The sequence below is a fragment of the Podarcis pityusensis genome (genome assembly GCF_964106645.2).
Source record: "Podarcis pityusensis genome assembly, chromosome: 17".
NCBI classification, from domain to species: domain Eukaryota; kingdom Metazoa; phylum Chordata; class Lepidosauria; order Squamata; family Lacertidae; genus Podarcis; species Podarcis pityusensis.
Window position 1 is genome coordinate 42109942 of NC_138042.1, and position 25142 is coordinate 42135083.

Genomic DNA, 25142 nt, shown 5'->3' on the forward strand with positions numbered 1-25142 from the left:
GGCTATTTTGAGGATGTTCCGCACATCATTTTTTCTTTTTAATGATTGGATGAGTCATGGGATGGAGGCTTGCAAACAGAGAGAGCTTTACAATGTTGTTGCTAATTCGTTGTGACAGCAGCAAAGTCATGTACCAAGGCCTTCTTCATTGCTGCCGACGACGGTAGATCAATATTTGTCAGCTCCATCAACTGTGCCTCCAGTGCTTTCTTGTTTGTTTGTTTGTTTAAACAACACACCTAAATCTGCCCTATAGATTGTTACTGCTATGTCAGTCTCAACCACTGTAAAAAGGTGATTTCTTCTTTGGAGTAAGACTTCTTTGCAACCTCTTTTGGAGGTTGCAAAATTTATCTTTGGGCAGAACGATAAAGCTAAATGGGAAAGTGAGCTTAGATATAAAATAAAATGAGTTAATCCTAAATCTGTATTCAGAGAAAGAGAGCAGGATTTCTTGCCACCGAGATGTAAACAAATGAAACTAGAACTGGAGTGTTGTTGATAATAATAATAATAATAATAATAATAATAATAATAATAATAATTTATTACTTATACCCCACCCATCTGGCTGGGTTTCCCGAGCCACTCTGGGCGGCTTCCAGCAGAATATTAAAAAACCCGCTAAAACATCAGACATTAAAAACTTCCCTAAACAGGGGCTGCCTTCAGATGTCTTCTAAAGGTCAGAGAGTTGTTTATTTCCTTTGACACCTGATGGGAGGGCGTTCCGCAGGGCGGGCACCACCACCGAGAAGGCCCTCTGCCTGGTTCCCTGTAACCTCACTTCTCACAGCGAGGGAACCGCAAGAAGGCCCTTGGAGCTGGACCTCAGGGTCTGGGCAGCGCAATGGGGGTGGAGATGCTCCTTCAGGTATCCTGGGATGAGGCCGTTTAGGGCTTTCAAGGTCAGCACCAACACTTTGAATTGTGCTTGGAAACATGCTGGGAGCCAATGTAGGTCTTTCAGGACAGGTGTTATATGGTCTCTTGTTATTTATTAAATTTGTATATTGCCCTTCATCTGAAGATCTCAGGGCGTTCCACAGCATAAAAGCACAAAATACATAATAAAAACAAGAACAAACAAAAACAAACCAATAACTTCCTCTCAGAAACACCTTGAAAAGGACATAGAACTTGAACATTTGAATGCTGCATGTTCAGAATGCTACTGCAGAGAGAGAACCTCTTTAGAGTTTTGTGACTGATCTCAGGCCACTAAGGAGAGGTAACTGAGTCCTGCATAGGGCTGCCATAAGTCTGGGTTTTTCGGACACGTCCAGGAATTGGCCAGGAAAATGGCGCCCGGGCAGATTTCTGGTTTGTCCAGGAAAACCCAGACGGATGGCAAGGGGGGTTAATTTTTTTAAAAAATCATTTTAAAATTCTAAGAATAAGAATTTATTATTTATATCACGCCCATCTGGCTGGGTTTCCCCAGCCACTCTGGGTGGCTCCAACACAATATTAAAAACATGATCAAACATGTTTCGCTGGGCACATACAAAGAACTGAACTTGCATGACCTCCTGCTCCAGAATCTTGGATCTCTTTGAAATAAAGCCATTTGCTGAATCCAGAGGCTCAGGACACAGGGGAGTTTGGCGCCCACAAACTGATGACATTTCACTTCCTTGCAGCCTAAGGAAAGCTGTCTATGGCAGAACACACAAGGCGGAAACGGAAAGAAACGGGGATGAGGAGGTCTAAGGGTGAAGTCTTGCTCCTGCCCATCATAATACTGGACAGATTACTACAGGGTGTTGAGAGGGGTTATTTTTAATTATTAAGTGAGGAAACAGCAGCCATAGTCTAGGCCAGAAGTGTTTTTCTTTGGTGACCCCACCATATTGAAAAGCGTGTGTGTTTATGTGATGTTTCCTGTCCTTTCCAGAAAATCACTACGTTGCATGAAAAGGGGTCTTGAACTTTTCAAAAATAAATTAAATAAAACAGCTTAACCCACTAAAATATATATTTAAAAAAATGAATATTAAGGGGAGCCATTCCCATTGTTAAGCAAGGTAGCTAAAGTAATGGTGTCCTGTCCTCCATTGTGACCTGCCGCCCTGCTGAGTGACTTGGCTGAGGACTTTGGGAAGAGCAACTATCTGAGGAAAGTTAGTTTGAGGAGCTAGTTAGTTTGTGAGAAAGCCAAGATGTTTTCCGGTGCAATGAAGAGACTTTCTTAATCTAAAGTGTAAGTAGGATTTCTAATTCTTTCTTCATTCTGCTTCTTTTGCTATCCCTCAAAATTTAGAAACATAGAGAACTGTATCATGGTTAGATTCATTTTTAAAGATTGTCCTCAGGGCCACCTTAGAGGCTTTGAGGGAAATGGCTTGCCTTCTCCCTTGTGGGCATCATCACAAGGGCATCTTCCATTTTGGGAGGGTCTTTTGACAAGATGCCCTCGTCAGCGGGCCAACAACTTGGTTTTGGGGGGAGATGTCCCCCCCCAAAGTTTTTGGGAATATGGCAATCCTAGATGACCAGCTAGTATTTGGAATCAAAGACAACAGCATCAAGAGAAGTTTGCTAGAAGATTGTGAGCTCACCTTGGAAAAGGTCCTTGGAATTTTCAAAACAGCTGAGTCAACAGAGCAGAGTCTGCAAATATTACGCAGCAGTATGCAAATATTACCCCATAGAAACCCAAGGAATTCTTTAAGCACCAGCTCACAAGACAATGCAAAAACCAAACAAAAACTTACCAAGCTCTGGATGGAGGCACACAAATGCAAGAGGGCAAGAGAAGGGGGAAAGCAGAAAATTGTGCAATAAACCCGGCTGCTTTCATGAACTCATGCCATGGCCACACTATGGGAAATGTTTGCAAGAGACCACACCACTGTGCAAGGGTCTGCAAGTGCAACTTGCTGTGCATGAATTATTGCAGCAGAGAGGTTGTTCAGGAATCACTGAGCGCCAGCTGGATTTAGCCAGGACCCCAACTTTTATTGCCAATGAATCCTCCAGGTTCTCTGCCTCCCCCATGGCATATCTAGCTAAACTCGAAGTCCCTACGCACCGGAGGACTTGGGCTCGATGTCATGCCCTCCCCTCGCCCTGTCCTTGAAGGCCGAAACAGGAAGGTTGCCTATCTGGAGAGGCAATGCCCCTGGGACTCTGGACAAAGAGAAACAAGAGAGCATGTGCTTCCCAGTGTCTTTTATTATAGAGACATTCGTACCAGCCGCATCTCCCCATCACTGCGTAAGTACCCAGGGTGCGCAGGACAATTCTATACCTCCCTGCTGCTTTCAGATACCAACCCTGCTACAACACGCAATGTTGCCAGATTCTGCACAGCAGCGCTCAAGATTCGACGGATGATGGCCTGTGCCACAAACTAGATACAGTGGTACCTCTCTTTGCGAATAGCTTAGTTCCCGAACAACTAGTAACCGGAACGCTGCAAGCCCGGAAGTAGGTGTTCCGGTTTTCGAACTTTGCCTTGGAAGTCGAACGTGCTCCTAAGCTTCTGTTTTCGCTGGTGCGCAGCTCATTTGAGCCCCCCCACATCATAATTAAGACTTTTTCCCTCCCATTTTTAGGCTTGTACAGCTAATTTAAGTCCCTCCCCATCGTAATTAAAGCCTTCCGTTTCTGATTGCAGTGTTCTGAGGTGATATTTGGTGCGCTTGTTTTTGCTATTTTTTGTGGTTTTGTTTGTGTGTCTTTTTCATTTTTGTGCCTGTGGCTTGTTGTTCATTTTATGATTGATTAATTGATTGAGTGAGTGAGTGACTGTGGAAATGGATAAAAGCTCCCCCCCCCCCCCCCGAATGACTATCATCAGTGCAGGTAAGAAATTGTTTTAATTTTTATTTTTATCATCTACAATACTGTCTTATTTCATAGTACAGAACATTGTCTATGGCTTTCATTTTATGGATCAATGGTCTTGTTAGATAGTAAAAGTCATTTTAAATTGCTGTTTTAGGAGTTGTTTTTGAAAGTCTGGAACGGATTAATCCGTTTTGCATTACTTTCTATGGAAAGTGCACCTTGGTTTTGGAACGCTTTGGTTTTGGAACAGACTTCCGGAACCAATTAAGTTTGAGAACCAAGGTACCACTGTATAATGAGCACTCGTATTGGAGTGCTCTGGAGACTGATAGCTGTGGTCTTATATATACTAGCCTTTTGTGCTCTTCCACTTTTGTCTGATGTTCCTAACCCTTCTTTTAGACTTTCTTAGCATTTTTTGGATTCTTATGGACACACACACACACACACACATATATACCGTAATTTCTGTTTTAATTCCTTTTAGGGTTTTTTAAAACTTTTTTTGTTAAGATTTTAAATGATTTTTAAACTTGTTGCCTTGGAACTAGAAAGGAAAACACACTATAGGTCCTGCCACTTGCCAAGGGACCCCAGACCACTGGGACTGAACACACACATCCTGCCTCCCAGGAATAACTTTAAGACAAGGAGACTCATCTGGTCTCACCCATCTGAGAAATGGGTGTCTAAAACAACAGTCTGCTCCAACTGTCTGCTGTCCTTGGACTCCATAAGCAACGGGAAGGAACACCCTGGACCCATCCATTGGCCAAAGGAACAAGAGCTACAAGCTGCCATGTAAACAAGGAAAGGGCAGACTGGCCTGAACCAAATATACCGTATTTTTTGCTCTATAAGACTCACTTTTTCCCTCCTAAAAAGTAAGGGGAAATGTGTGTGCGTCTTATGGAGCAAATGCAGGCTGCGCAACTACCCCAGAGGCCAGAACAGCAAAAGGGATTGCTGCTTTCACTGCGCAGCGATCCCTCTTGCTGTTCTGGCTTCTGAGATTCAGAATATTTTTTTTCTTGTTTTCCTCCTCCAAAAACTAGGTGCGTCTTGTGGTCTGGTGCGTCTTATAGAGTGAAAAATACGGTAAATGCTCTCCTATAACCTGGCTCTTGTGTATTGGCCTTGAAGAACTGATCTCCCTCCTTTCCCATATAAGTGTAACTTGCTCTTTGAGAACCATTTTTTCCTTGTGTGTCTTTTGTAAACCTGATGGCAGGGCTTCTCTCTTCCGCTGAGGAGAACTGCTTTGGGAGAAAATAATACACACATACATACAATAAAATTGTAAGGATGTTGTCACTGCAGGACACATGGCTGCCAGAGGTGGTGTTGCAAACTACCATGAGACAACAAAGGGGGCTCTCAGAGCTTTTGGGTCATCAAAACAATGTCAGGTCCTGAGAAAGACAAAGATGGAGATGGGCGAGCACAGCTTCAGCCAGGCTTATTCTTCTATATGCTTAGTTGTTTTATCTTTAACAATACTCTCCACCTGCTTTCCTAGGACAGAAGTTAAACTAACCAGCCTATCATATACAGGATCCTCTCAGGCAGATCCCATTTGAAAAAACTGTGTTACATTGGTGACTCTCCAGTCCACAGGTATGGAGGCTGATCTGACACACAAGCTCAGCGATTTCACATTTGAGTTCTTTGAGAACTCTCAGATGGCAATTTGTTGGTTTTTATTTTGTCTATTAGTGTTGATTCCCCCCCCCCCCCCTTATCAATCCCTATTCTGCTTATGGCAGAACTTGTGCCTTACCTTAGCCACATTGAGATTCTTACGATTTCAGAGTTTTAGTACGTTTTTAATCCTGCAGTCAAGCTCCATCTTCTCCCTATAATATCTAAATTCTAAAGTATGCCAGCAAGTTCCTAGCTGTAGTTCTAGCCCTGCTCTTCCTCACTCCAGCTGCGATGCTAAGCCAATTTTCTCATTTCAGTGGCTCCAGGCTGTTGCTAGCAGCAGTTTGCAGCATATCGAGGGGAAGGTATTGATTCACGCTGACAGTTCTAGCTTCCCAAGCCCTTTGGGATGGTGTCACTTTAAATGGAACTGCTTTCTACCTTGTCATTCCTTGCAGGGATGGGTATAAATATCTGGTCTCAAAGAAATCACTCCTTGTGCTAGCAGCAGGCAGGTGGATAAATCAGCATAAAACTGGGTAGGCAATATTGCAGATGGCCTTGTTTTTATTGAGGTTTTGGAAGTGGGAAAAGAGGGAAAAGGCACAAAGTAAGTCAAACACACATTACACAGATTGTGCAAATCAAAGGCAGTTTTACAGCTTTAAATTGGCAATGTGTTGCCCGATGCAGGAAAATATCTTAAACCCTCAGGCTACAAGCCAAATCCTACACAAGTAAAATTGTCCTAATGAGTTTACATAGGTATGTAAAATTATAATCATACAGTTTTCAAAGATCGTTAACATTTCCAGTGGGGCAAAGGTTTCCCTAGTGAATTTCTGTTTTAATTCTACTATATACTGTTATTATATGGGGCTGAAGCCAAATGATGCGAATAAATATTTTCAGGCAAGAGTGTCGCCTTTCTGAGATCAGAAGCTGACTTGAAAAGAGGGTTGCTGCTCACGGTGTTAATTTTTGTCTCTGGGTCAAAAACCTGTTGAATGCAATGGAATAATGTATGTAAAGTTCTTTGGAAACAAAGCTCTCACAGATTGCATTCAACTTTCTTAAACTTTGTCTACACCCTGCCTCTTAGTTTTTACAATTCAGCAATTAATCTGGCAAATGTGAGGATGGGGAGCTGGGGAAACAAAACAAAAACACATGTGAACCAAGAGCATCCTCAACTGTGACGCAAACATATTTAAAAGGTCAGGACTAGCATGTATGCAGTACATAGGAAGTTACACCTTTACCATTATAGAACAAGACGGTGATTTTAGCAACACACAAAATACATTTGATAGCAAGAGTCTCTTTTCACATGTGTTAAGAAATGTACATGCCCATATGTTTCCTGTATTCAGAGTGCCCCAAATTCTGTATTAAGAAACATAACAGCATTTACCGTTCCTAAAAGCACCTTCAGGATAAAATCTCTGCACTGGCTCCACAGACATCTTTGAATGAGTTACAATTAACATTTCTGAAGTGGAAAGAAGGAGAAGTTCCAACAAAAGAAGAATGGATTTGAAAGTTACTGGACTATGCTGAGATGGCAAAGTTGACAGCAAAAATAGAGATCAAAAAGATGAAATTTTTGTCAAAGAGTGGAGATTCTTTTTGGACTATTTAAGAAAAATTACAGTCAAATGAAATCGCGAGCAGGATTTGAATTCCAGGCAAGGGAAGGAGAAGAAATAAATTACTGTAATACAAGTTACAATATAACGGAAAATAAATGGTAGATATGGCAGCAGATAAAGGATTACAATAGGAGCATCACGGACGTAAGGATGGGAAGTCAAAATGTAAGAAATTATTCTATTGAATGTGAACTGAACAATGTCAAATTTTGTATAAAAAAACTAATAAAACATTATTTTAAAAAAACAACTAACATTTAGGGTTAAGAATGGCAAGCTCCGGTGAAGTACAGTAGCTGCAGACTGAATCTGATCCCACCAGTCAATCTGATCCCACCAGTCAAGCCCTTTCACCTGTTGGCAAGGCGTCTTGTTTTGTTTTTTAAGTGCAGTACCATTTGTGTGGCAAAACAGCAACTGATAGCATTTAATGCATCAAGTTCCTTAAATTGGTCCCTAAAATATATATATATTTGGGGTAACTTGAAGCAGCTGTGAGCTCCTAAATGAGTTTGCCCTTTAGCCACGTACTGAACATGCCCCCAAAGGAGCAAATTTATCAGTGACCGATTAAAGCAGACATTCCTGGGACTGATTTGGCTGTAACCAGTTTGAGCTTCCCCTCAGGAGCCAGCTCTGCACCTTGCTCTTCCAGTCAGCTGTCCTGCTCCAGATTTGGCTAACATTAAGCCATGGCTATATTAGATATCCACACAATAAAAATGTAACTTTTTCGAGATCTCGACATTTATTTCTTTGGCTAGGTGCTATCTGCAAAGAAATAAATCCTTCCAGAGACATTAAAGTGCTTATGAGAAAAAACAAAACTTCTCATTCCTCCCAGAGATTTCTCACTTTGAGGACTGGCTCATATATACAGTGGGACCGCAGTCACCAGAACTCCATTCAATGGGACTCTACAACAGTTTACCTATATCAGGGCTTATGAAGTCCTAAACATTGTGTACAGTTACGTTTTTTAAGCAAGAGAAGCTAAAGTTCATTTTCTTATGTTAGATTTAATGAATTGGAACAGCCGTCTAAAACTAGTCAGGCTAGGAGAAGACACAGGTGAATAGGCTTCGGAAGTGGTCCTCCCTGGATCTCCCATTCAGATGATGAAAGCAGCTGTGTTCCAGTAAGTTTCTCATATACAGTACTTTATTGCTTTGTAACAATGCCTCCAATGAAAGGGTTTAATGACATCCAAAAGTGCTCCTCTCAAGACCCTCAAAGCGAGGAAAGTGAGCACATACTCTTGCTTGGCCTGAGTGTGCTCCTTTCCACTAAGGCTTTCCTTCCTGGGCTTTGAAAAACTAACAGAAAACTATCCACCTGCAAGTGGCCTGCCTTCCTCCGTCAAGACATTCCTTCCTGGCTTCCAGGCAAGGCATTCCATTTCCACTGTGCCAGATCATATACTAATCCAGACGTGTATGTGTGTGTGTACACACACACACGAATTTAGTATTTAAAGATGTATTATACGGCAATGCAAGCATTATCTTCAACTACTAAATGAAGCAAAAAAACAATCATTTGAGGATTTCAAAGTGCTCAATAGTAGCATCACTACATCACTGATCATGATTTACCCATTTTAAAGGGTTTTTATATATTGGACCTGTTTTAGGCTCCCAATAACTTCTTTAAGCATACTGTCTGTTTGAACTGATGAGGAACGGTCAAAGGACAAACCAGTTAAAAGAGGACCTGCACACAAGAAGGAAAACCTACGAATCCAGATTTTTATTTGAATCTGCAAAAGCATTTCCCCTTACAGTGCAATTCTACGCACACTTACCAAGGCGTGTCCCTCTAATTTCAACGGGATTTTATCCCTAGTAAGCATGCAGGCTTCCAAGTTCTCTCCTTTCTGGAGTAGTCTGACCCTAGCACTCACTGCACTCTTAATGCAGCTTCTCTTAATGAGAAGACAAAAGTTTCCAAGCACTTGGGGCCTTCGAAGCAGGATAGCACCACTTTTCAAATTCAGGAGGAGGGATTTTCTGAAAGACACTACAACCTCACAGCAGTTTCTCGCTCTGACTGAGCTTCTGTCCCTGAAAAAAAGGGACAACTTTCACAAGCCTTTCTACTTTTCCAGCAACATTTCCCCCCAGTCTCCCCTGCCCTCCTGCATTTGTTAGGAGCAAATGGTTTTGAACAAACCAAAGCCCATCAGCTACAGAAGGGGTGGGAGGGAGGAGAGATGTGTTGTGCTGACTATCTGCTCCTTCACCCTTTCCTTACAGTGTGTTTGCATATTGGGAGGAATGTAAAGCTCAGAAATAGACCTCCCCACTAAAAGGAAACTATGATGAAAAATGATAATGTATAAAATATTGTGAGCAGGGTGGGCAAAAGGAAAGTGGAATGTGTTGCTGCTGTTCACTTGTTAATAGGTGCCCATGAAACACATACAAGCTCAGCCTAGCCTTCGGAACTGGAGCTGAGTCCTAGGCAAGAGTATTGTTTTCTCAACAGATGCCAGGAAAATGTGCTTCTCCCGAAACCAAAACGCTACCTGGGAAAAACAAAATGCTAGCAGATCTTCTGCGACTTGAGTAAAAAGTGAAACAACCAAACATCAAGTCCCTGCCTAAGAACATGAATATCGTTAGACACAAAATGTAGTAGAAAAATGCCTTCTAGTCTGTGAGTCTAGATTGATTAAAAAGAAGTTGATCCTGTGAAGATTGGTCCCTTTATAAAGTGGAGCATGAGCTTCAGTTAGTCTTGTAGAAACCTGCCAGCACAGATAAGCTTCCTACTGCTGTTTTAGTTTTGCTAAAAACGATTTGGAGCAACTACCGTGGTTGGCAAAGATCTCCTAACCTCGACCATGTCTTCCAGTTTTCTGCCTCAAGATAGGAAACCAAAGAAGTCTCTAAAGCACCAAGAACTGCTAGCCCAGATGCCATTGACCATTGTTAACTAGTTAGTGTTAGGCACAGATCTGTTTCAAATGTGGAGCTCGGTTCAAGACGGAAGCTCTCAGATCTGCACCGAGTTGAGAGAGGCAACGATACCTGCTTCATATCTAGGTGTAATCTTGAATCCGTTAAGACTGAACCCATTGAACACGATGACTGCAGGAGCAGTAGGAAACCTTTCAATGGCCACACAACTACCCTTGTCTTGCAATCACAGGTGGTGATTGGAAAAGCTTTCAGGAGCTCCCATCTCAGGCCTCAAGTCTCTTCTCTCCCATTTAAATACAGGAGGGAAAAGGGAGCCAATGTAAGTATCAATATGCTTGAAGCACGGAGGAGATGGCACGGAGTGGATTATTGTGCAGCTCAAATTGCTCCTTTCTAAAGGGGAGGAAGAAATGTCTAGCACTACACACAGCCGCACACTTCTGAAAAAGGAAAAGCTTCCTTGTAAACACAAAGCTGTAGTCCCTTGACAAGTAGAAACCAAACACAGATTGAATCCAAATTAGCAACACCTTCCTGACTTCCCTTCCATTTAACCAGCAAGACGCAATTGCTCCTACCGTTTTTGTAAGGCAAGGGTAAGCCCAAAGCAGAATGAGTTATCTCACCTTGATGACTCCTTCACCAAAGGTATACATGACAAATGGCACTGAAATATCCAAAAGAGGCAACGTAACAGGTCAACAAAGGCAAGTTAAAATAAAAACTTTTAAAATGAAGTTGTGAATCCACCATTACTGTGATTCAGTCGCCTTTTAAATCAGTTGGTCTGTTATTACAGGTCTCTGCAGTCTTGCTCTGTTATATAGAACCATGCCTGATCCCCTTTCTGCATTACCCCAAGATTAAAATCACACACAATGCAGAACCACCAGGAATTGCATTGACAGCAAAAAATGACACATCTTGCAGTACTTCACATTTCCCCCACTAAATAGTTAACAATGCCTCTCCACAATCAAGTTTCACCAGGGTAGCATAAAATCCAAGCTTAACAAACAGACCACTTCCAATAAGTCAAGGGAAAAACCTGCAATAGATGCAGAAGAGAGCTGGCTAAACGTTGGGGCCGCTTTTAGGATTCACAAGTGCTGTCAGACAATGCGTATCCTGCAAATGCCTTACTTGTCTATAAATCAGGAGCAGTCTACATCTGCCAGAGCTGTCACTGACAAGCAGTCATCCTATTTGCAAGAGCTGTCAACGGTGTCCTACTTTTCTCCTAAAAGCAGACACAATAGTACGGTTCTTCTGCTCACTGATTGCTCCTGGCTTTTAGGTTTGTTCAGATAAAGCTGGCTGGATAATTCATGAAGGACACAGCATTTAACAGAAGTGTTTTATCCATCACTTGATCATTTGAGTCTCTTCATCAGCATCATAGAACTCTTCATCTTCACTTCCACTCCCAGCTGAACTATCGTGGTCAGACTAGAAGGAAAATGAGAGTCTGATATCAGAGCTATCCTTCACCAAGTTTCGAGTAAAATGATTCAGATGATTAATCTCAGCCTTGCAAGACTATTCACTAGGTCATTTTCAGTTTCCACCAAGCCTTTATAACCCAGCTTCAACCCAAACCTCCATATGGGATAATACTAAAATGGATCATTCTCTTTATCAACTGTTTTGAAGCTGTCCCTCCACCCCCAAATCAAGGAGTGTACAAATCTTACGAAATAAAGAAATAAAGCATAATGAGTGTTTTCAGCACTCTATAAAGAACATTAACATGTCATTACTATTGCTGCAAACAGGACAACCTGGGCAACACGATTATGGCACCTTTGAGGCTCGCCTCTTATCAAGAATAAGAAGCCACTGACTTTTACAAAGCACAGAGCAGGCAAGTGACTGCATTTCTTCCTGAACTGGCTATCACTTTGTACTCTTAAGTCAAGGGAGAGAGGCGCTCAACCTATCTGGCACCACTGATTTCCCCTTCCAAAACCTCCACAGCTATGATCGACAATAAAGTGGCAGCCAAACCCTGCTGCTAGTCAATTTTGCTTCCTTCATCGCTGACAGAGGGTTTGGGGCTCGACCTTTCTGTTTCTTGTTGCTGAGTAGGACAGGACATTTGTAGACACAATAAGCATGCCAGAACACTGTTCCTTCATGGCGGCTGTTCCCCTTCCTCTAGGAAATGCTGTCTTCACATGTTCAATAGCATGAGGGCCTCCTGTTGTTTCTCTCCAACTCAATATTCTTTTGTGGGGGGCCAATGAGAAGAATAGGTAACCGTTGCTATCCTTTGAAATAAAGGAGGAAGCAGGCTCTGATCTAAAGCTGGCAGCCAGAGAGAAAGTGGCTATTTGTCTGGGATGTAGTTGTGAGAGGTATGTGCTGCCCAAGTCGGCATAGATAAAACTCCAGGCTCGCTGCCAGTTACAATCTTTTTGATTTATTTACAAAGTTCAAAAGAGCATTTCCAGAGCTTCAAAGCATGTCCGACCCTGTCGGCAAAGATGCCTCGTCTGGTTTCTTTTTACGTTTTCTTGCCCAACATGCAAGTCGGCGGAAACCCCGCCTCTGATTTCCTCTGTTCAAAGCATAACTAGTTCCGGGCTCAGCCTCCCCCCTCCCTCCCTCCCTGCCTCTTCTTCGCTGTCAGACGACAGACTACTAATTATCTCTTTTGGCTCTCTATAAGTGCTGGTCTCTCCCCACAGCTCTTTCGCTGTTTGCCTCTCCCTGACAGTAGTCAGTTGCCTAGCACTTAACATATCTAAAAGCTACAACTAAATATTTAATATCTTCTCCTTGGAGCTCATCTGCAGTGGCAGACACCACATAACCCTAAAGAAGGTGGGACTTCCTATTCAGCTTGACAGCTTTTGTAACAGGAGGGGAACTGGCAAAGGTTCATACCCGTGAGCTTTCCATTGTTTGCAGCGAAACAGCTTCATCTCCTAGCCGCCGATATGAGCAAACCTGTAGATCAGATATTGTCTCCAGCAGGGGGCTATTTAGGGTTTCTGGCAATAACAGACTCAGAAGACCAGCGAACAAGCCCGCCACGCCAAACACAATATATGGCAGAGACCCTTGCACAGATTTCTGTAAAAAAAGAAAAGAAAAGAAAGAACAAATACAACAAACAGCAGCAGTAGTAGCTAGGGCTCAAATATGTTCATGTTAATCGTGAAATGATGGTGCCAGGACATAGCAGCTATTCAACCTTCTTTCAGCTGTTCTGCACTGGCAAAGCACACGTTGGGCCACTTACAGGCTCCAACTGCGGCAAAACAACCACACACAACAGCATGAGAATTTGCAGCGACCCACTAGAGGAGTCACATCTTCAACACATCTACTGGTCAAAAAAGGTAAAGGTAAAGGGACCCCTGACAGTTAAGTCCAGTCGCAGACGACTCTGGGGTTGCAGTGCTCATCTCGCTTTACAGGCCGAGGGAGCCAGCGTTGGTCCGCAGACAATTTTTCCGGGTAATGTGGCTGGCATGACTAAGCCGCTTCTGGTGCAACGGAACACCGAAACCAGAGCAGCACACAGAAACACCATTTACCTTCCCGCTGGAGCAGTACCTATTTATCTACTTGCATTTTTTGGGCGTGCTTTCGAACTGCTAGGTTGGCAGGAGCTGGGACCGAGCAACGGGAGCTCATCCCGTCACAGGGATTCGAACCACCAACCTTCTGATTGGCAAGCCCAAGAGGCTCAGTGGTTTAGACCACAGCGCCACCCGTGTCCCTATTGGTCATGTGAACTGACCCCAAATTATGCAGAGACAACAAAAATTGGGTAGTGCAAGAGCACAGTTACAAAAACGGAGTCTGGAGAGAGGGATAGTATGGAAGAGAGGGGAGACAGAAGAACCAGACTCAGACATCTATGCCCTAGCCACACCTGTCAGGGTCAAGGGTGGAAGGAACAGAACTCTCATGACAGACTATTACAAAAACTCTCTGAAGGAGCTCTGGCTCCCACTCTACTCTCACAAATATGAACAACATTCTTGAAGAGCTGCTGGCAAGCACAGCAGGGAGAACTTGACTAAATAGGCCAATGGACTGAGCCTTTACAAGGTGGCTTTGTTCATCTATTTTCAACAGGTCCACCAGCTGCAGGTGGCCCACCTGAATGCTTAGGCAGCTCTGCATTGCCTTTTCCCTCCCCTATCCCTTTCTCTCTCACACATCTTTATTCACAGGAAACTATCAGTGTGATGCGGCAGCTAAAAAAGCCAATGCAATTCTGGGCTGCATCAATAGGAGTATAGCATCTAGATCAAGGGAAGTAATAGTGCCACTGTATTCTGCTCTGGTCAGACCTCACCTGGAGTACTGTGTCCAGTTCTGGGCACCACAGTTCAAGAAGGACACTGACAAACTGGAACGTGTCCAGAGGAGGGCAACCAAAATGGTCAAAGGCCTGGAAACGATGCCTTATGAGGAACGGCTAAGGGAGCTGGGCATGTTTAGCCTGGAGAAGAGGAGGTTAAGTGGTGATATGATAGCCATGTTCAAATATAGAAAAGGATGTCACATAGAGGAGGGAGAAAGGTTGTTTTCTGCTGCTCCAGAGAAGCGGACACGGAGCAATGGATCCAAACTACAAGAAAGAAGATTCCACCTAAACATTAGGAAGAACTTCCTGACAGTAAGAGCTGTTTGACAGTGGAATTTGCTGCCAAGGAGTGTGGTGGAGTCTCCTTCTTTGGAGGTCTTTAAGCAGAGGCTTGACAACCATATGTCAGGAGTGCTCTGATGGTGTTTCCTGCTTGGCAGGGGGTTGGACTCGATGGCCCTTGTGGTCTCTTCCAACTCTATGATTCTATCACTACAGCTTTATCATGTGCAAGGGGAGTTTAGGACTCTTCAAAGTTGCATCAGCCAGCAAAAGTCGTGTCTACCCCAAAGCCAACTGTCCCATGCACCTGGCAATTTTCAAGAATTCTGAACGTCAGAGTCAAAGCCAAACTGAACCCACGCAAAATGTACTTTGCATTTTGCTACTGCCCAGTTTGGGGGAAAGCGTGGGTAAGAGAAGGAAAAATCGGTACAAACCAAAGACGGAACAAAAGGAGCGATGATCCCACCAATTCGGGAGAACATGGAACAGGCTCCCATTCCAACATTCCTGCGGGAAATAAAACAGTTACATTTACATGAAGCATTTTTCCTGTAGGCTTAGGACTAAGCTTTCAAGTCCTGAAGAGTACCTGCAGATTGCTGAAAATATCTATTTAATAAGCCTGACAATACTCAGCAATGGCGAACACTGCCTGCCCACAGGGAAGTGGCCCCAGGTGGTTCTCTATGAGGCTACACAGCCCTCCTCCCCCCTATGATTGTGGTACATTTCAATGGTGAGGGCTTTAGGCAACTTGTAAAGACATTACTTAGTCAAGCATTTGCTTAACTGACTGGAGGCAATGGTCTGTCACTCTTGTGGTGCTATGATGTACTTTTGATTTATTGCTGTGGTTTAGTTTTTTATATTGTATTATTATGCATTACCAATTTTTACATCCTGCTCTGGGATAATTTTAATAAGATTGGGCTATAAATCACCTAAATAAATATATATATTATTGACTGAGGTGGATTCAAGGGAGGCTGAAGGAGAAATAGAATGAATTATTTTGTGCAGGGGTAGAATGTTGCCTGTTTTCTAATGAAAAATCTGCTTTAGATGGCTGTTCAACCTCGGGACTTCCGGGGTGGCGCCATCGGCAATGGCGGACTCCCTCTGATCTGGAGGGACTAGCTCCACGCGAAACGGGTCTTTTCCGCTACAGCGAAGCGGGGACCCTTTCAAAAATCACAGGCGGATGAAGCCTGTGACCATGGGACTCGGCGGGCACCTTTAGCGCCCCCCCAACCCGCAAAAGAACCCACTAACGGGCTCTGGAGCGAAGAGGGGGAAGTGGCGTGGTGCTGAGAGTCAACTGCTTCTTCCGTGGAGCGAAGCCGCACAGCCGTTGCCGGAGAGCGCTGCCTGGGACAATTTGGCTTCTAAAATAATCACCCGTGAGTACTTAAATTTCGGACAATTGGACTTTAAATAAGGACTTGCGAGCAGAAAGGAAAATTGGACTTAAAAGTTTACCTCAATTGGCACTGAAACAGGAAGGTCTAAACAGGAAGTCAGCCTTCCGTTTCTTGTAGATAGATTAAAGCAAAGACATGGCAAACTAGAGCTCAGAAAATCGCTTGTAAAAGATTAACTTTCATCATTTAAAATTGTTGAACCCCCCTTCGGAAGCAGGAGAAGAGGGGGGGGGGTTTCGGACTGTTTAAACCTGCAGAAGTGAGTGTAAAGTAAAGTAACTTTCCACCATCCTGATCCTGGAGCGGGGTGTCAGGACTGACATTTTTTGAAGCTCATTGACCAGAGACAAACGTTTTTGTCAGATAGCTATAAGAAGAGAAACATTGATTCCATTGTTCCCCTTCGCATTTTAAAGGAACAAATATTGACAAAATATCTGAAAAAGGAAACTTTGTTGTTAGACTTGTCTTTAAAAGAAAGAACAAATAGAAGTTTTCCCCCTAGAGGGAGACTGTGAAACTGTAACCAACTCCGGGGAGCTAGCAGCTGTTACAGATTACAATCGTGGGAATAGACTTCTGACCTTGCAGGACAATGTATTCAGAAGCTCTGTTGTGTGCTTTCTGTAAAACAAATGCCCTACTGGAACAGCTACATGAAAAGACGGACTTGATGACTGATGCGATCAGAAATTTTGAACAGGCAGTGGGAAATTATATGGAGCCCACCCAGGAATTAAATCAGGAGTGTGCCCTGACAAAACAGATGAGGGAAGAGGATGTTGCTGAATCTTGGGCGCCAGAGATGAAGGGAGCTGTGGCCCAGCAGGAACATGAGCTTTTGGACTTGACAAATGAACTTGGAAAAAGCCAGATTTGGAAAGATAAAGTATGGTTTGGTTTGGAAATGGGGGGTTGGATAGACCCCCCTATGCAGGGATGTTTGGACTTTTCAAGTCTGGCAATGGGCCGTGAGATGTTTGGGGTTGTGGGGGCTCTTAATTTTGGAAGGATTTTGAAACATGTTCTTAAATACCACATGGAGTTTAGTGTGGACTATGGAAAAGGGGCTGATTTGTCGAGAAGGGTCAAAAACATTGTTAAGCTGGAGTTCCCACGAGTGAAAGGAGCAGGAGACAAAGGAAAATACAGTTATAAATATGAAGAAGAGCTGCGGAAGGGACATGGAAGAGACTTAAGGGCCTCGGATACAAGGTTACCAGGTTAATGCGCTAGATCGATGGGATAATAAGAACTGACAAAACCCGGGACCAGGAGGAAGGGACGCTGGATGAAGATTGGATTGTTTTTATTTCTTTTTATTACTACTAGGATTGCTTTATAAAATTGATGAATGTTAGAAAAATGTTGGAACGAAATTACTTGGCTTTATAAAAATGTTTAAAGAATTATGTAAGAATATTATGGTTATGAGAAGTTGGTAAAAATAAGATTTAAGTTTTAAGCTTTAAGGTTCTTTATAGTAAGATAAGATTAAAATAGATTAAGGTAATGTAATGACAGAATATTATGAAATATGGAAAGGATTTGCTGTGACAATTAACAACTAGGATACAAAAAAAGGGAGGAGGAGGAGGTCAAAGAAAGAAGGTAATATCGCTTCTCGGCCTTTTGGCTAAGATCAAGTGTAGTATCAAAGAAAGAAGGTAATGACAGTTGAGGATTTGAGAATGATGGATTTGTTTTTGAGCGTTTGTGGTGTATTTTTGTTTTTTGAATTTGTATTGTTTGATGTGATTTTTTTTGTTTTTTCTTTCTCTTTTTCTGCTTTGTTCTCTTTTGTAATTCTAAAAATTTTCAATAAATATCATTAAAAAAAATAATAGATGGCTGTTCAACCTCCTGGCAGAGAAATTCTGCTCTGCCTGAATCCTTTGCCTCTGAAGACGGTGCCTAGCACAGAAAATGGTGCCTAGAATGCCTCCCACTTCCACATCAGTTACTCCCAAGTCACCACATATGGGAGATAAGCATCAGTCTCCTTTGAATGCTGCTGAGCTTTCCAGAAGTTTTGCATGAGCTCTGCACGTTCCCTGGCATGGAAGGACTCAAAAGCAGACTTGATAAGAGATACACCCCTGATGGCAGCAGGAACTGGCTTCCCAGTACAGTGGAAGCTGAAGCAGCTCCACCTGCTCTGGAGCAGAATGAAAGAGTTTGCAGTGGAAGCTGCCAGTGGACGGCTCAGCCACAGAACTGGAAGGCGGCTTTTTTGCTTAAGGCTGTTTGACCCGTGGGACACGCTGTGTCCTCCTCATCTTTTTTTAACAGCTCCTGCTTCTTGTGTGACCAACTGAGCCACAAGCAAAAAAGAAGCCATTTTTTTTAAAAAGGGAAAAGGCCGTAAAACAGAAGGAGAAAGTCGTTTGTCACTTTTTAAGGAAGAATAGCCAATGTTAAAATGAGGAGGGAAACTGAGTTCTAAGAGAGGTTGAACAGAAGCTCAGTCCCAGGCAAAGGCAAAGGAACATACTTGGGAGAAGCCTAGAGGATGGGATACAGCACAAAGAGTTAGTCACATGTTCCTTGCCTTCCTGGGTAGCAGAAGGGCTTAACACATTCCTTTCTGAATGCCTTCTTAATCCCAGAGAAACAACAAACTCCTTTAGTATTTCTGTATGGACTCCTCGGACTAAATAATAAAGGTGTGGGATGTATCATAACTGAAGCAGTCAAATATAATATTTCCTGTTGCCTAGCGTGGACACACAGGAGAATGTTGCTCCAGATGGGAGGACTTCCTGTCATACCTGCTCTGGAGCCTCCTCCCCCCCCCCCCCGTGTGTGACCAGGTAGATGGGTGGGACTCCAGCAGGCCCTACAAAAGGGCTAGCGACGCAGCCATCTTCCTCTTTTCACCTTTTACCATTTTCTACTTTCGGATTCCTCTGCTGGCTCTTAGCCAGCAGCACAAGGCTCATTCGTACAGAGGATGGAAGCCACAAGGTAGAAAGTCTGAGGCCTAGCTCAGACTTCTTTTCTCTACAGATGTAACTGTAACTACAAGATAAAGCCTGCCTTCAGGATACTACTGTGAACTGAAAGTACCATTACTTTTAAAGAAGACTGTCGTGTTATTATTCTTTTTAAGAGGGAAATAAAGGGGAAATTTACCAGGAACAATCCGGACTGGACAAGCCAGACTGGACTGCTTAACTTAAATGATTCTCACGAATCCATCAGCTTGCTTCCAGCAATGTGCAAGGGAAGATGCTCTGCTCCTTGCTCACTAGCATGAGTGAGGAGGGATAATATTCAATCAGTATAACCTCTCCTACTTTCCTCAACATTCCCACAAAAGGAAGCTAACATTCAAGTGAATTTCTTTGGCTAAACAGGGATGTTCACATTTAAATTTTGCATTTGGGAATGGGGAGAAGTCGAATTCTCATCTGGAAGCCCCTCAGGGAAAGGACCTGCAGTTATAGAGATACTGCAACCCACCCTAAAAACAAGGACCTATGAATTTAAACTGAACGGTGCCTCCCAAGAAGAAAAGTCAGGTGGTCTCACATAAATAGAAGCCACCAAACTGAACCTGTCTTACCTGATCACTGTAGGATAAAGCTCTGATGTGTAGATATAGACAATGTTAAATGCTGCACTGATTGTCAGTTTTCCCAGTAAAGACAATGAGCGGCTGTTTACAATGGCAAACACTCCTGTAGCTGTTGGGGGAGAAATGCAAAGCTTGTAAAGATGCTGTAGTAAGCAAGGATGGCCTTTTGGCTTTAGGCTGAAAGTTGACCCCCCCCCCACCCTCTTGCTAGGCAACAGGAAAACCAGCCTGTTCCCATTTTATCAAAGGAGGAGGAGTTTCAGGGAGCTTGTTTGACAGAAAGCACACTCTGGTCAAACCGCCACCTGGCCTTGTACTGGGGAACTAAGAGAAGCGCCATTTAATGTTGTGTTCACAGAAGAGGAACGGTTCCCTTCATGGTGTCCAACTAAGATTTACTCAGAAGAGACCCAGTGAACATGACCAAGTCTTCTGCTGCGGGCTCAAAAGGAGACACTCTTAGAGAGGCTGGACTTAGGAATCAGATGGGTTACATTTTTAACTACTTCTCAAGCTTCTAAGACCAGTTATTTATTGTGTGTCTGGTTCCAGCTGCCCAAGGCAAAACTCTCCATATAAGCAGCTGGAGATTGCTGCTCCCCTACAGATTTGAGAAAACCTTCACTGCAAGATGCTGGCCTCCTGCCGTCTGCTCCATAGTTAAAAGAACAACACTTTTACCTTTCTTTTCTGGAAGAAACGTGACGATAAGAGAGGCTAGTCCTCCCAGGAACAAAAATGCTGCAAGCGTCCGTTTACGGCCAAACCTGAAGAACCGGAAAGATAGAGAACAATGAAAATGCAAAGCAAGTAGAAAACAAGCTCCCTTTACATCCAGGGCTTCAGTGCAGGAAGCCTATTACTCTCCAGTCAACAAAGTTATTCCAGATTTTTGAAGAGAGGCAGAGATAAAAACAAATATCTCTTAGAATGTCAAAATCATCTCAGGCACCTATTACCCAAATTCCTAATTACCACTTGTCACCATCATCATCAACAACAAAAACATTAAAAGGAGTCACCAGGAAAGAAAATTGAACTAGGATTTCTTATTAGGTTTTGTTTTGTTTAGGTCTTAACTTGAAACACCCACTATGGGTGTTAAATTAGGAGAGCAAACCTAGGAAGACTTGCACTGCCACCAATTACTATCGTTGGGAGTCTTCATAAACCTACTAGATCTTCTATATTCCATTCCCTTTGGGGCCCATTTATAGTAATTCCTCTATACCTGTGCATGAATGCTTCATGAGATATACTACTTCATGCACCATCATGTCAGGTTGCCATATCTTGTGCCACATAATGCCAAGTGATGTGAAACATCATATCATGTCACATCGTGAGATCATCATGATGCCAGGTCTTGCAATATACCTCATGTGACAAGACACACCACAACACCACCTCAAGAGATACACGCATGCCGCATACACAATATTTCAGTCTTTAAAGTGCTACAAAACTCTTTGTAGTGTTTCCTGCAATGGACTAACAAGGCTACCCCTCCGGAGCTTGACAAAAAAAGTTTTTCATGAACGTTGCATTCCTGCATGTATTGGTTTACTTTTTTATGCCCAGTATCTTTTATGCCAGTATCTTCTTATTCACTTTTCCTTGGGGATCGATCTCAATTATTTTCAAATGAAGAAATGCAAGCGCCTCCCACGCTAGAGGAAAATAGTATAGCATTGCTTACTGCAGAAGAACAGAGTCAGGCTAAGTAGCACACACAGCAATGAAACTGATAATCATGAGAAAGATGACTAGGCTAGAGGGCTGATTACATGAATAGCATCTACCTAGGAGAAGGGGCAGATGTACGCAGACCCGCAGAAGAGGGAATCTCTTGAGATGATTTCTTGCCTCCCCCTTCCTCTGGATGGGACAGGATCTTTCGAGATCTCTTCCTGCCACCTGCTTTTTCTAATTCTCTCCTTTCCCCCTTCTCACCAGGAAGTATCCACAACCTCACCCACTGCTGCTGCCACTCAAAAGAAAGAAAGAAAGAAAGAAAGAAAGAAAGAAAGCGGTAAAAAAGAAATTTATCTAGCATTCCAACACTCACCATTTTTTGCCAATCAAGTAGATGCAGAGAGGGTATGCCGGAATCTCTATTAGCCCAGAAAGAGCCAGGTTGGCATAGACACTGCCACCCAGGTCGCCCACATTGAGAGTAAGACCATAATAAACCAAGCTGCATACGAACCTGTAGCGAGTAAAAAGGAAGAGATGTAAAATGCAAGGTTGCTTCTTCTACTTTTTTGCCTATAGAGTAGCTGTAACCTTGAACTCAGAGAAGGATGTTATGCTTTAGGCATGGAACTTATTGACTGGGGCTCCTCAATATTTATTTATTTATTTTTATTTTTATTTATACCCTGCCCTCCCCGGCCAAGACCGGGCTCAGGCAGGCTAACATCAGGTATGAAAACAATTGATTAAAATACAACTTAAAAACACCATTAAAATACTACTTAAAATGCAGCCTCATTTCAGTGGAAGCCCAGATCAAAAACTGTTTGGGGAGAGGAAATGTCAAATCTTCACGAAGGCCAACTATCCAGACTGGTCCTCCATGGGCCAGAAAAGCCAGGGAAGTCCCCAGAGAGGGGTTCCATCACAGAAGGAAAAGGAAAGAGGGGGAGGGTATCAGGCTGGTTCCAAGCCAAAGGCCAGGCGGGACAACTCTGTCTTACAGGCCCTGCAGAAAGAAATCAGATCCTGCTGGGCCCTGGTCTCATGAGACAGAGCGTTCCACCAGGCCGGAGCCAGTGTTGAAAAGGCCCTGGCTCTGGTTGAGGCTAATCTGACTTCCTTAGGGCCTGGGACCTTTAGGGTGTTGCTATTTATGGACCTTAAGGTCTTCCGCAGGGCATACCGGGAGAGGCAGTCCCATAGGTACAAGGGTCCTAGGCCGCAAAGGGCTTTAAAGGTCAAGCATAATATCAGCATTACAAATGCATGATCAGGGCAATATAAATATGAATTACATTTTGGCATTGGGTATCTAAAGCATTTCCAGGCAGGGTTTTTTGTTTTTTTAGATTATCAGGTACACTGAATCAGCACCCAGGGACCCTTGAGCGATCCTTGCTAGTCTAAATGACAGGCTTGAAAATAGCAGACCAGTGCAGCTAAAAGTCCAGAAAAAGCACACTAAACATCCACACACCCTGGCACCGCCTTCCTTTGGTGTTCTCCAGTTGCCTTCCATTGCATGCTTTCTTTACAAGCTCCTAAAGCCAACCTTTCCATTCAGATCACTGAACCTCCAAGTCTTATTTCTTTCATTAAACAAAACAAAAAAGGTTCTGCTTTGATCCAGACAACATAAACTACATTTGTACATGTCAGTGGTCTTCCAGCTATCTAACAAAGAGACATTACTCAAACTGTCTTGTAATATTCGTATTAAAATGTCAAGCCACATGGAAAATGTGCTCACAAAATGATTTTTACTCTACCATTCAAGGACCACTTGGTCTTTGTGTAATTATGTACTAAAATAATCCCACAGGCTCTGATCTTTGATATTCTACGGTTTTTTTGTTCTTGTAAAAAATATTTAAAACCATAAAACTCCAAATGGAGTTTTTTTAAAAAAGAGTTTGGGGCTGTAACAGCCACATATTTCCCCCCAGAAAGACAGAACATGCCTATCTTGTTGTATTTGAACAGTACAGTAGTAGCAATTTCAAAATCAGATCAAAAGATAGTGTAAGTACCAGATGAACATCATGATCAGAGTACGTCCCAAAAGGATCTTGTACCGGAACAGGTCCAGGATGCTACTGGTCTCTTTATAACTCCGTTCAGTAGGGAGTTTAAGTGAAAAAGTGCACTTTGGTTTGCGGTTCCTCTTTGCAATGAGGTAGAGGGAATCTTCAGCTTCACTCAGCCGTCCTTGCGAATACAACCAACGAGGTGATTCAGGAATGAATCTACAAAGGACAAAACGAGAGAAAACATTCCCCAGATGGCGTTAGAGTCTTTAAGCAGAGGCTTGACAACCATATGTCAGGAGTGCTCTGATGGTGTTTCCTGCTTGGCAGGGGGTTGGACTCGATGGCCCTTGTGGTCTCTTCCAACTCTATGATTCTATGATTCTATGACTACTCAATATTGGCACTTCTGGTAAAAAAGAAAAAAGTACAGTCATTGTCAGGGGTTCAGGGACAGAGGCACAGGGTAGGCAGGAGATGGAGAGCGATGGGGATGAATCCCAAGACAGCGAGGAAGAGGATGACAATGACTCAAGAGATTCCATGAGTCTTTCCAGCGAATCAGAGGATTCCCAGAAGGGGGCGCCGGTGGTCAAGGCCAGGGGAGCCCCAGGGGGGACGTGTCAGGAGCAGGGGGCCAGCGGGGGATCCCAAAGTGGCAGCTGGGCGTCAGGACCAGCCTCCCCGCCAGAGTGCAGCGAAGGGGGTGGAGGTTTCAGTGTATCAGGGGAAGCGGCTCCGGCAGCAGAGAAAGGAGGGAGGTCGGAGCAAGCCACCCTCCCGGAAGGGGAGGGGAGTAGTGAAGGGAGTAGTGTAGCTGTTAAAAGGAAGGTTAGAGGTTGGGCGCGCGCGCCAAGTTCAAATGTAGAGGCGCGCGGAAGTACAGGGAGCCCGGAGGAGGGGCCAGGTCCCAAAGCCCGCAGGAGGGGGCAAGAGCAGTCTGATTCCGCGTCAGAGGAATCCAGGAGGGGCGAAACCCCAGCGGGCAGAAAGACCCTGCGGAAAAGGAAAGAGAGAAAGAGGTGGAGCAGCGCAAGCCTCTTAAACTGGTGCAGGGGAGGGACGGATTCAGAGGGGACTTCAGCGGTCTAAGCCTAGCAGACGTAGGGCTGCGCGCCTCGGATGTGAAGCAAACAATGAACTGCAATAAACACTTTTGTATATAAGAAGAGATAGGCGTTGGTCTTTTGTGAGCTGAGACTTGAGGCAGCCTTGACAGTCATGAACAAGTTTTATACTGCAAATAGACTTCAATCTTTGCTGCTTTGCACAGAGATAAACAAGACCAATTTTGTAGGACTGCAGCTCACAACTGTGCACTGAATGCAGCCATGTTCAGCTAATTTAGGAAAATTCTGAATGTGCAAACGTAAACTTAATACAGAACTTGAAAAAGCAGTGTGAAAGCAGTGGTATGGAAAAGTATTGAGAATAGCAATTGACAATGACACAGTTCATCTCCCTATTATTCAAAATATGCATATTCTGTAATAATACAAATAATAAATTATCACTGTCATAATATTCTGTAATGAACATGTATTTTTATTTAAAAATTGTAGATCACATATATCAACATTCTCAGTCAGATGCTAAGATTCCTTTCTTCCCTTTTATTGTCAGTGGTATTTGGCCATATATAGACTGAACAAAATATATGCTTCAGTTCAGGACAAGAGTTGGAGATATAGTATGTCACAAACGGATTTTTCATATGTTTTTCATATGAGTTGCACAACAATTCAGGTATATTGGAACACAATTTTAATGTCATTTCAGAAGTATTAGA

General features: G+C 43.3%; 1 protein-coding gene across 1 annotated transcript in view; it reads right to left on the reverse strand.

Moving 5' to 3' along the window:
• Positions 1-5988: 5988 nt before the first annotated feature.
• The window catches only part of SLC22A15 (solute carrier family 22 member 15), a 30041-nt gene continuing 10887 nt past the window's right edge, over positions 5989-25142 (reverse strand). Inside the window, exons 6-12 of the mRNA XM_080988016.1 lie at positions 23357-23572; positions 21697-21837; positions 20310-20395; positions 19617-19737; positions 15062-15134; positions 12905-13093; positions 5989-11464 (exon numbers count right to left, since the gene is read on the reverse strand). Of these exons, the coding sequence (XP_080844142.1) occupies positions 11381-11464; positions 12905-13093; positions 15062-15134; positions 19617-19737; positions 20310-20395; positions 21697-21837; positions 23357-23572 (910 nt within the window). The 3' untranslated portion in view covers positions 5989-11380. The remainder of the gene's footprint in view (positions 11465-12904; positions 13094-15061; positions 15135-19616; positions 19738-20309; positions 20396-21696; positions 21838-23356; positions 23573-25142) is intronic.